Below are 12,876 nucleotides of genomic sequence, written 5' to 3' on the forward strand. Positions count from 1 at the left end.
CTCACGCCTATAATCCCAGCACTTTGGGAGGCCGAGGCAGGTGGATCACAAGGTCAGAAGATCGAGATCATCATGGTTAACATGGTGAAACCCCGTTTCTACTAAAAATACAAAAAAAAAAAAAATTACCCAGGTGTGGTGGCGGGTGCCTGTAGTCCCAGCTACTCGGGAGGCTGAGGCAGGACAATGGCGTGAATCAGGGAGGTGGAGCTTGCAGTGAGCCGAGGTTGCGCCACTGCACTCCAGCCTGGGCAACAGAGTGAGACTCCATCTCAAAAGAAAAAAAAAAAAAGATAAATGGTAACTAGCAGTATGACTAAAAGGGTTGTTTTCAGCACTTAGGATTGGCCCCCCATTAAGGAAGGCCTCAATATTTGCTTCATCTACTCTTTCTTTTAAAAGGTATATTTATGTTTTCATTATGATTTGGATACCATATATATATATTTGATACTATATTTTTCATTGGAGATAGTATTGGTATAGCACAGATTATTAATAGTTTAGCACATTTCTTCATTAACAATTGTTTGGAGTGAAAAAATGCCCTGCTTGAAAAATCACCTAGGAGTGGCCATGGGGTATCATTCTGGCAAATAGATGTAAGGAGAAGTAGCTCAATAGGGTTCTACAGGAAAACTTGTTAAAGGGAGGAAACTCAAAATGCTCCTGCCTGGTACTCATTGCTGGAGATGGAATAGCCATTTGGAGGCCACTAGGTAAAGAAAGGATGAGGGTAAAGGCCATGTATTAGTGATGGCCAAGAAGAAAGATGAAATGAACCTGGGTTCCTGATAGCAACGTGAAGCCAGAATAATAGCTCTGAATTGTCTACCTATAGATTTCTTCTTCTTCTTATTGTTTCTATTTGACACATAATTGTATGTATTTATAGGGCACAGTGTGATATTTTGATATATGTAATTGTGTGATCTAATTGAGATTTTTAGCATATCCAACATTTATCATTGCTTTATGGCAAGAACATTCAGAATCCCCTCTTCCAGCTATTTTGAAATATACACTATAATATTGTTAACCATAGTCACCCTGCTGTGCTATAGAACACCAGAACAGATTCCTCCTATCTTACTCTAATTTTGTACCTGTTGACCAACCAACCTCTCCCCATCATCCACTCTTTCTTTCCTCCTTGGCCTCTGGTAACCACTATTCGACTCTCTATTTCTATAAGATCAACTCCTTTAGATTCCACCTATGAATGAGACCATGTGGTATTTGTCTTTCTGTGTTTGGTTTATGTCACTTAATGTCCTCCAGGTTCATCCATGTTGCCACAAATGACGGGATTTCACTTTTTTATGGCTGAGTAATATTTTACAGTGTATATACAGCACGTTTTATTAATTTGTCCATTGATGGACATGAAAGCTGATTCCATATCTTGGCTATTGTGAATAGTGCTGCAATAAACACGAGAGTGCAGATATCTCTTTGACATACTGATTTCATTTCCTTTGGATAAATACCCAGGAGAGGAATTGCTGGATCATATGGTACCTCTAGATTTCATATAGGAGAAAAATAAAACTTATATTTAAGCTACATTTGGGGGCTTTGTTATTTACATTGGAACATAAACTTGACTGATGCAATCGGATACTATTCATTTTAAGCTTTGACCAAACGGTAGCTGAAAGATTATATACTTTGTGGTTAGTGGGATTTAGCAATTGTTCTTATTTTTTGACACTTATGTATTTGTGTGTACAAATTGTTATTTTATTAGGTTTTTCACTTCCTTATTATTGATTTGTAGGCTGCTTAATATGTATATTTACAGTATTTCACCCAGTGTGTTACTTGGATTTTATATTTGTTTGAGTCTTGCCATACAAAAGTTTTAAATCTTTATATCATAATAAGAGCACTTATGAATCAGGTGGTGTTCTAAGTGCTTAGATTATTACCTCATTTATTCCCTCCATAACAACCCTAAGAAGTAGGCTATGATTATCACTCTGATTAATCAAATGAGGATACTGAGGTAGAGGCAACAAGTGACTGGGGCTGAGTTCACTCACCTGGAGCTGGGAAATGAAGCCATGTGGTCTGACTCAGAGCCTGTTCTCCCTCTATTCTCTCCCTCACCAATCCTGTCAGTAATTTTGCATAAGCCTGTTTAGAACGGTTCCCCGTCCCAAGATTGCATGAATATTGTATTATATATTTAAGTGAAATACATAATTTATTGTAGATTTTCTACTAAAATTTCTTTACAACCCAATTTCTTTGAAGATTTTGGTTACTGGAGTAAAATAAAACATTTACCATGAAACCATTTTTAAGCAAACAATTCAGTGGCATTAAGTACATTCCTAATGTTGTGCACCCATCACTAGTACCATCTCTAGAACTTTTTCATTGTCTCAAACAGAAACTCTGTACCCATTAAGCAGTAATACCTCATTTAGCCTAATATATATATACCTTCTGATAATATACATGTTACTTGCTGATATTAACAGAAGGGTCCTACCCTAACAACACAAAGAAGTTTTCTGGTGTTTATTCTAATACTCTTGAATTACCTGGATTCTTGGTTTAATTTCCATTTGAATTTTCCCATATTGTATATCATATTTTGCTGATTCTAAGTTACCATTTTTTGTCTCTAAAATTAATCTCATAATCAATGGAATCTTAGATTCAATAAAATACAGTATATTTTTAAAAATCAACTCTATTGAGGTATGATTTATGTACAATAATTATTTACCAATTTAAAATGGATATTTGAGCTGTAACAAATGCATACAGTCATCTACCTATCACCCACCACACAACACTGATGTAGAACACTTCCCTCAACCTGAAACTTCCAACATGTTCCTTGGGACAGTCCTTTCCCCAACCATAACCCCTAGTAACCAAGAATCTGCCTTCTAACATTATAGTTTAGCCTCTTCTAGAATTTCATACAAATGGGATAAGTCTTGTGTGTCTGGTTTCTTTCAGTTAGGATAATTGTTGAGACTCATTCAAATGGTGTATTAGTTTGTTCCTTTTTATTGTCCAGTATTCCATGATATACTGTAATTTATTCAATTTGTTTATCCATTCATAGGTTGATGCATCCTTGGGTTGTTTCCAACTTTTGGTTATGAATAAAATTGCTATAAACATTCAAATACAAGTGGTGGGTAAATATATGTTTCCATTTCTCTTGGGTAAATAAATGTCTAGGAGTGGGTTTATGGGTCATATGGTGATTGCTTAAAGTTTCTGCCAAGCAGTTTTCCAAAGTGGTTGTACAACTCAGCATTCCCACTAAAAGTGCATGAGAGTGCAAGTTACACTGGGTCTTCACCAGCGCTTAGTATGGCCAGTCTTAAAAGTTTAGACATTTGGCCAGACGCAGTGGCTCACGCCTGTAATCCCAGCACTTTGGGAGGCCAAGGCAGGTGGATCACCTGAAGTCAGGAGTTCGAGACCAGCCTGGCCAACATTCTGAAATCCCATCTCTATTAAAAATACAAAAAATTAGCTGGGCATAGTGGCAGGTGCCAGTAATCCCAGCTACTTGGGAGGCTGAGGCAGGAGAATCGCTTGAACCCAGGAGGTGGAGGTTGCAGTGAGCCAAGATCACGCCATTGCACTCCAGCCTGGGCAACAAGAGCGAAACTCTGTCTCAAGAAAAAAAAAAAAGTTTAGACATTCAGGTGAGTGTGTTATTGAGGCTTTAATTCTCTTTGGGTTCATTGAGCTTCTTGGAACTGTGGGTTTATAGTTTTGATTGTTTGGAAACTTTCATCTATTATTTCTTCAAAACCTTTTTTTCTGTTCCTGCCTCACTCCCCTCTTGACCTTAAACTGCTTCGTATTGTTTCACAGGGCACTGATTCTCTGGTGTTTTGTTTTTCTTTCCCCATTCTTTTTTGTCTCTGTGCTTCATTTTGAATAGTTTCTATGGTTATGTTCTTAAGTTTACTGATTTGTCTTCTTCATTGTCTAATCTTCTCTTTATCCCATACAGTGTATTTTTCATTTCAGATAAGAGTTCCATTTGCATACTTTTTATATCTTCTATTTGTCTCCTATTTTATTTGCCTCTATATTCTTTTTTTTTTTTTTTTTGAGACGGAGTTTCACTCTTGTTGCCCAGGCTGGAGTGCAGTGGTGCGATCTCGGCTCACTGCAATTTCCGCCTCCCGGGTTCAAGCGATTCTCCTGCCTCAGCCTCCCGAGTAGCTGAGATTACAGGCATGCACCACCAAGCCCCGTTAGTTTTCATTTTTAGTAGAGACAGGGTTTCTCCATGTTGGTCAGGCTGGCTTGAACTCCTGACCTCAGGTGATCCACCCACCTTGGCCTCCCAAAGTGCTGGGATTACAGGCGTAAGCCACCACGCCTGGCCCATTTGCCTCTATATTCTTGACCATATAAAGTATATTTATAATTGCTGATTTTATATCCTTGTTTGGTAATTTCATCATTTCTATCATTTCACTGTTTATTTTCCTGGTAATGGGTCGTATTTTTGTGTTGTTTTGCCTGCCTAGTAATGTTTGATTAGATGACAGACAGTATGAATTTTACACTGTTGATTGCTGGATTTCATTGTGGTTATTTAAGTAGTGTTGAGCTTTGTTCTTGTGTGTGATTACTTGGATTAGTTGGATTTTTTTCAAGGCAAGGCTTGCTTTTGAGCTTTTAAAGGAGGAGGGTTCAGAGCAGCTTTTAGTCATGGGCTAATGTGGCCCCATACTTAGATGATATCCTTCTGAAGACCCTACTGTATGTTTTCTATATTACAAGATCTTTCCACCCTGGCTGGTGGGAACACCCACTATTCCCAGCCCTAGATGAGCCCTGGGGATTGTTTCACCAAAGCTTCCTGATGGTTCTTTCCCCACACAGTCTGGGTAATTATCTCAATGCATAAATTAGTACTTAGTGAAATACTTAAGGGAGCTTAATTTATACTGGTATCTTTTTTTTTTTTAGATGGAGTCTCACTTTGTTGCCCAGGCTGGAGTGCAGTGGCACGATCTTGGTTCACTGCAACCTCCACCTCCCGGGTTCAAGCGATTCTCACGCCTCACCTCCCAAGTAGCTGGGATTACAGGCATGCACCACCACGCCTGCTAATTTTTGCATTTTTAGTAGAGATGGGGTTTCACCATGTTGGCCAGGCTGGTCTCGAACTCCTGACCTCAAGTCATCCACCCACCTCGGCCTCCCGAAGTGCTGGGATTACAGACGTGATTCACTGTGCCTGGCCCTGATATCTTACTTTTGAAATCTCCATCCCTTTGAGGATTCTTCCTTATCCTCCCTTCTTCCACAATGAGACCTCTGACTCCCCAAAATATCAAATGACATTTACTCCTTTGTTCAATTCTATCATACACATAAAATGGTTTCAGAATTGCTATGCCTATTTATCACTGTGAAAAATAAACCTACTAAAAAGGTTCCAATATTTGTTTGTAGTTCTTTTTTATTCCTCTTATAATAGAATAAAAGTTTATAGCCCCTGCTCCCAGCTTTAATAAATCTTTTGACAGCTGAATTTATGACATTCACAATCCTGGTTAGCACTATAGTTCGCTTTTTATATAACACTTTTTAAAACAGTTGAATTTTGGCCGGGCATGGTGACTTGTACCTGTATTCCAAACATTTTGGGAGGCCAAGGCAGGAGGATAACTTGAAGCCAGGAGTTCAAGACCAGCCTGGGCAACATGGCAAGACCCTGTCTCTAGAAAAAATTTAAAAATTAGCTGCACGCAGTAGCGTGAGCCTGGAGTCCTAGCTACTTGGGAGGCTGAGGTGGGAGGATTGCTTGAGTCCTGGAGTTCAATGCTGCAGTGAGCCATGACCGCACCACTGCACTCCAGCCTGGGCAACAGATCCAGACCCTGTCTCAGGGTAAATAAATAACTAAATAACTAAATAAATACAGTTGAATTTTAAGTTGCCATAGTTACATGATGATTTTTTAGTGCATGCAATTTATATGCTTTCATAATTTGCTAAGGAAATTAACTCCTTTCCTTTTTAAAAATTTTTTTTACAATTTTTATTATCCTTCTCATATGCAGAACAAAGTATATAAATTCGAACTATCAAGTTCTGGCAAAGAATGAGTTACTGTTTTTTAAAATTATTCTTTCTTCATACACTAAAAACATAAATTATGGTGCCCTAGCAGTCATTTGGGCTGCTTTCCTCTCTGTTAACGACTTATATCCAGTCACAAAATCCTGCCAACTCTTTACTTCTCAAATGCCTCTGGAATCCAATCCTCCACTCCCACGGCCACCCTCTAGGCAGGGCTCTTATCACACCAGGCTTGGTTTGGCACAACAGACTTATATATATAGCAACTACTATCACTTGCCAGGTGTTTCAAAAAGACTACATGTAAGAACTATCTTTCCATCTTTGCATCACTGCAAATCTGAACAATTTTTTTTTGTGGCCAACATTCAGTTAAAATTTAATTTTAGGTTCGGGGGTACATGTGAAGATTTGTTACATAGATGAACTTGTGTCATGGGGTTTTATTGTATAGATTATTTCATCACCTAGGTATTAAGCCCAGTACCCAATAGTTATCTTTTCTGCTCCTCTCCCTTCTCCCACCCTCAACCCCTAAATAGACTCCAGTCTACTTACCATGTTACTCAAGCAATATAAATATCATATGAATTGAAAGAAAACTATGCCTGCAGAAACATTTAATAGCAGCCAGGTGCCGTGGCTCATGGCTGTAATCCCAGCACTTCGGGAGGCTGAGGGGGGCAGATAACCTGAGGTCAGGAGTTTGAGACCAGCCTGGCTAACATGGTGAAACCCCGTCTCAACCAAAAATACAAAATTTAGCTGGGCTTGGTGGCACACACCTATAATCCCAGCTACTCAGGAGGCTGAACCAGGAGAATCGTTTGAACCTGGGAGGTGGAGGTTGCAGTGAGCTGAGATCACACCACTCCACTCCAGTCTGGGTGACAGAGTGAGACTCCATCTCAAAAACAGCATCAACAACGACAAACTTAGTAGTTTAAAAATACCATATATGCCTGAATATAAGTTATATTCCCCCCTAAAACTACCCCACTGAAAAGGGTATGGAAGCTTAATCTTATTTTGAAGCCTTATGCTGCCATTACTCTAGGTAATGTCTTTGGGGAAGATATTAGTTTGAAATGACCTCAATTAATAGCAGTTTTGCATGTATTTACACACAGATTTTTAAAATGCATTTAAAAAAAGGATATTATTTCAAACTTTGATAACAGGATGACATGCTTTGGAAAACACGGTCAGAGAGCTAAAGAAGTCTCTAATGATGACCAAGAGATTGATGTCAAAGATGGATGAGAGGACAATAAAATTATCCTACAAAACATAAGCAAAAATATTCTACAATGTTCTTATATAACATACAACTGACATAATACTTCATCTATATCTCTAAAAACTTGTGTAATCTTACCAAAATATTGTTTTGGTGAAATCTTATTGGGAAAATGGGGCATAGCCTCCTACTTTACTAGGTTCATGGATGCTTACCTTGTCAAAGACGCCATCAACGAATCTCAGCTTGTGTGTCATCCATTCTCTAGTCCATTACTTATTTTTTTAACATATCACTTCTCATGATGCAAAATTACTTAATTATGTATGTATTACTTGTCTCCCTTGACTGGAATGACAACTATATGAGGGCAGGGACTTTGGCTTTTCATATGAAACCGCAGGCTGTAATGTGTTTTTAAAAGTGACAGCAAAGAGGGATAGAGGTGAAGGCAAACACAGCTGGAGTGGAAAAGGTGCTCCAGCAGTTTATTTAGTTATCTAATTGCTATGGTTTGAACGTGTCCCCTAAGGTTCTTACGTTGGAAAGTTAATCCCCAATGACAACATTGTTGACAGGTGGGACCTTTAAGAGGTGATTAGGCCATGAGGGCTGTGCCCTCATGAATAGATTAATGTCGTTATTGTGGGAATGGGCTAGTCTGTGGCAGTGCCTCCCTATAAAGGATGAGCTCAATCTCTTGCTCTCTCTCACCATTTTATGCCCTCGCAAGAGGCAGCCCCCTAGATCTTGGACATCCTAGGCTCAAGAACTGTGAGCCAAATACATTTCTTGTCTTTACAAATTACCCAGCCTGTGATATTCTGTTACGGCAACAGAAAATGAACTAAAATACTCATGAGGTCAGTTCCTCATGGATTGTTTTTAATGTAATGGGTATGTGTAAACCAAGGACCACTCACATTTACGTTTTTTTTTTTTTTTTCTTTTTGAGATAGTCTTGTTCTGTTGCCTAGACTGGAGTGCAGTGGCACGACCTCGGCTCATGGCAACCTCTGCCTCCCGGGTTCAAGTGATTCTCCTGCCTCAGCCTCCTGAGTAGCTGGGATTACAGGCGCCTGCCCCTACTCCCGGCTGATTTTTGTATTTTTGGTAGAAATGGAGTTTTGTCATGTTGCTCAGGCTGGTCTCGAACTCCTGACCTCAGGTGATCCGCCTGCTTCGGCCTCCCAAAGTGCTGGGATTACAGGTGTGAGCCACCACACCTGGCCCATATTTATGCTTACTATTCAAGAAACACAAAAGAAAAAAACCCTGAAATTAGAAGGAATCCAGTTTATTCAAATAATTCTTCTTTAACAATATTTACAAACAGGTTTTTTTCCTTATAAAATTTGCTCAGTTTTAATTTCTTCTAATATTTAGAATCAAAAAACACACTTGAAGCAAAAATATTCCATGTTTTAATATTCTGTCAAGTACAGATTTTTAAAAAATGTAACTGAATATTTAGGTAAGTCTTTAAGAGAAATTAAAACCCATAAAATAAAAATATCACAAAGACAATGTCAACAGAATCTGAAAGTTGTTTGAAGAAACAGTCCTTAACTAGAATATTTAACTTTTGGTTTACATATTAGTAGTAGTATTAACAATAAATGCTGTAACATCTTGCCATAACCAAACATAAACCAAATGACTGAGGGAAACATAAATCAAATGGCTGTTATTCATTTTTGGATGTTATTCATTTTTGAATACCAGTTAATATTACTGCTTTCAAAGTTGTTCAGGAGTTCTGATTTTGACAGAATATTTTCAAATAAAACTGCATGGACCAAACAGAAATGTTTTTTAAATATTGTTTTAACTCTATCGTCTTTTCAAATCTCTTATTTCTTTCGGTTACAGTTCTTTGCTTGACCTTCCCTTTTTAAAGATCTGTATGTTAAAGAAGCAGCTTAGGTATTCTGAATTCCATCCCAGTTGGTTTAAGTGAGTATAAAGAGGCTTATCCTGGGGATTCTCACTGTCTTTCTAAATTGAAAGATTAGTTACTCTACATTAAACAAAGTAGAATTATAGTCTTTTCAAAGGCCTGTGCCAGATAACACAAAAAGTTTGCTTACATAAAAAGTTTGCAAAAACATTGAAGCTTTGCTAGTTATTTGTTGCGATTCAGCCAAACCAATTCTCTTGTCACATTTTACGGCTAACCCTTGAGAAAGGTCTATCCAGTTGTGAGGGCTTTGTCTGACTAGGATCTTACAGAAAACAGGAATAGCTGTTGAGCAAGAAAGGTAATACATGAAAAGAGACAGCTCAAGACTGCAGTTACATACTATCCTGTTGCCCTACGATGATTATTACTAAGAGAGTTTTTACTTTTGCAGAAGGTTAAAAAGAAAAGTCTATGACAAGAGCATGAAAAAACTATATTTGTGCCACATTGTTTAAATTACTGTAATAAAGACTAACTGCATAAGCATAAACATTATTCTCTATTATTTGCTAGAAAATCATTAAAATAACTATTTAAATTGTGAAATCCAAAAACAAAATAATCTTCTGGAAATGGCTCTTGTAGAAAAAGGCATTGAAAGTGCTTCATTGCCAATATAATTAACTACAATTGCTTCCAACATAAAAATTTAAAACATCTCTACTCAAGGAAACACTGAGATTATGCAAACCAATTTTTCTTATTAAAAATATTTTACAAGTAGAAACTATAAAATACTGAAATTGAAGAAATTTGCCATATCTGGCATAGAATTGTAAATTATATAATAAAGTGTCAAGAATTATAAAATTCTTGGTTTGATGACTAATGAAAAAAAATCCTGCTTTCAGCTCAAATGGCACAATGCCATCAACAATGTATTGAAACATATCAGAAGCAAGAATCTAGTTTTAAAGATTTTACCACTATTGCTTAACCTTGATCATATTACCCTCCCCTTATAATTGCATGGAAATAATTCTGGTATATCAGATGTTAGAAATTGATGTCCTATATGATATGTGTTAGATTATTTGTATATTTTACAAAGGACCATATGATTTATATTTCCTACCACATTTACAAACATTAAAAATCGCTAAATGTTAAAAAATATATAAGTAAAAAACATTTGGAAAAACTTGTTATGTCTTATTTCAATAGACAGAAGACTATTTTCTGTGTCCTGGATGAAAGGATTCTTGGTGCCATGGAGCTGGAAGAAAAAACACCACAAAGATTTAAATAAATAATTTAGACTAATGATACATGATACTATAGTGGAAAGAACCTGAGTTTAAATTACAGCTAAAGAGATCAAAGTGCTTATTTGCCCTTAAGTAGCCATAGGGTCATCAGATCCTATGAAAGTTAATTTAAGGCTCTCTGAGGAGTGGTTTCCTCATCTGTAAAAGAACAGCACCTCTGCATCTCTCTAAGGTATCCTGTGAAATTAAATGTAATAAAGGACATAATGTGGCTGGACACAGGGCTCACTCAAGCACTGTCCTTTAGTTCCATTTTCTGGTGTTGAATACAAGCACCACGAACAATATAGTGACAAATGGGTCCAAGAGATTTTCACATTTTTAAGAATGCAGTTCCTGTAAGTGTGAGAGGTGATTTCTGTGGATTATTTACACTCATGATAACTCAAAGATGTGCTTATAACATTGCAATTGCCTCCTTAATTTTTTTTAGAGTGACTTTTGGATATAAGTAAATGATTATTTCTTTTTCTTTTATTTTAATTGGACTAATATAACCAAGGAGGTAACAATACAGATTATTTGAGAGTGATAGCTGGACTTGATTCCAGAGCTATCTTTTTTAATATCACAAATAGCTTAACTATTAAGAACAAAAGAAAGCCCAAACTATGAGAACCCTTCTGAAACAATTACAATCAAGATTTCCTATCTCAGAAATTAAAGTGTCCACTTTAATTCATAGGTTTGTCCCATCTACTATGCTTGGTGTTTATCATTACAGCATCAGCAATGATATCAAATTAATAAAAAAGGAAAAAGCAGAGTCATGGACTTTGTTCGTGCTTTCTTTTTCCCCTTTTATTATTTTTTTGAGACGGAGTTTCACCCTGTCACCCAGTATGGAGTGCAGTGGCGTGATCTCGGCTCACTGCAACCTCCGCCTCCCAAATCCAAGCCATTCTGCTGCCTCAGCCTCCCATGTAGCTGGGATTACAGGCATGTGCCACCACACCTGGCTAATTTTGTATTTTTAGGAGAGATAGGGTTGCGCCATGTTGTCCAGGCTGGTCTCAAACTCCTGACCTCAAGTGATCTGCCTGCCTTGGCCTCCCAGAGTGCTGGGATTACAGGCGTGAGCTACTGCGCCCAGCCTTTTTTCCCCTCTTTTATCGTTTTCCTTATGTTCTCAGGTGAAAAATTTCTAGCCCTGTGTAAAGTCATTTACTGAGGCAGGGAAGAAAGGAAAAGATACAGAGATTATTACAATACCACCTAATACTCACATACCTTATGTGAGAAAAGCACACAAAAAGTACTACAGAAGTACGAGAGAGATTGTTCTATGGTCCTATGGGAGAACATTAAGTTGTTCAACGTGGCTTGAATGCAGAGGTGGAAGTGGTGGCAGATGACGTTGGACATAGAGGACTGTGAAGGGCTCTGCATTCCAGGCTAAAGTATTTGAATTTTATCCAGTAGGTTATAGTGAATCAGTGATATAACTCCAAAGCAGAGGTGCTGATGTGATCAGATTTCTCAGTTAGAAACAGAACTATGTCAATAGGCTGCTTCTTGCCCAATTCAGACCTATGGCCTACGGCCTCTCAATTTTTTCTACATATCAATTTGTAACAATATCCAGGGCTTAGAAACTTTTTAAAAGAAATTCTCTGGGCCTGATGCCTCACACCTATAATCCCACACTTTGGAAGGCAGGGGCAGGAGGATCACTTGAGGCCAGGAGTCCGAGACCACCCTAGGCAACACAGTAAGACCTCATCTCTACTAATATATATATATTTTTTGGGACTGGGTCTTCCTGTCACACAGGCTGGAGTGCAGTGGCGCCATCTCGGCTCACTGCAACCTCTGCCTCCCGGGTTCAAGTGACTCTCATGCCTCACCTTCCTGAGTAGCTGGGATTACAGGTGTGTACTACCACTCCCAGCTAATTTTTGTATTTTTAGTAGATACCAGGGTTTCGCCATGTTTTGCCTCAAGTGAGCTGCCCACCTCCACCTCCCAAAGTGCTGGGATTACAGGTGCTCAGCCTCTACTAAAAATTAAAAATAATAAAAATTAAAATTAAAAATTATTAAAAATAATTAGCTGGACATAGTGATGCATGCCTGTAGTTCCAGTTACTTGGGATGCTGAAATGGGAGGACAGCTTGAGCCCAGGAGTTTGAGGTTTCAATAAGCTATGAATGTGCCACTGGACTCCAGTCTAGGCGACAGAATGAGACCCTGCCTTAAAAAAGAATTATCTTGCATTTCTCTGTATATTAAAAGATGGTTATTTTTATTTAAAGTACATTTTATTTCCAATGGTAGAATATTTGGTTGTTAGGGTAACTTTTTCTGCAGGATAATTG

General features: G+C 37.9%; 1 protein-coding gene across 6 annotated transcripts in view; it reads right to left on the reverse strand.

Annotated features, from left to right (window-relative positions):
• Positions 1 to 8,216: 8,216 nt before the first annotated feature.
• TEX15 (testis expressed 15, meiosis and synapsis associated) overlaps positions 8,217 to 12,876 on the reverse strand; it is a 70,336-nt gene continuing 65,676 nt past the window's right edge. For 4 of the 6 annotated variants that reach the window (XM_055348360.2, XM_055348359.2, XM_055348362.2 and 1 more), the window contains one exon: positions 8,217 to 8,573. In XM_055348360.2, coding sequence (XP_055204335.2) covers positions 8,467 to 8,573 — 107 coding nt within the window. In that variant the 3' untranslated portion in view covers positions 8,217 to 8,466. Of the gene's footprint in view, positions 8,574 to 8,604; positions 10,507 to 12,876 lie in introns of those variants that run through there. The other 2 variants (XR_008667712.2, XM_055348361.2) reach the window with 2 other exon arrangements.

This window comes from Gorilla gorilla, chromosome 7 (genome assembly GCF_029281585.2).
Source record: "Gorilla gorilla gorilla isolate KB3781 chromosome 7, NHGRI_mGorGor1-v2.1_pri, whole genome shotgun sequence".
Classification (NCBI taxonomy): domain Eukaryota; kingdom Metazoa; phylum Chordata; class Mammalia; order Primates; family Hominidae; genus Gorilla; species Gorilla gorilla.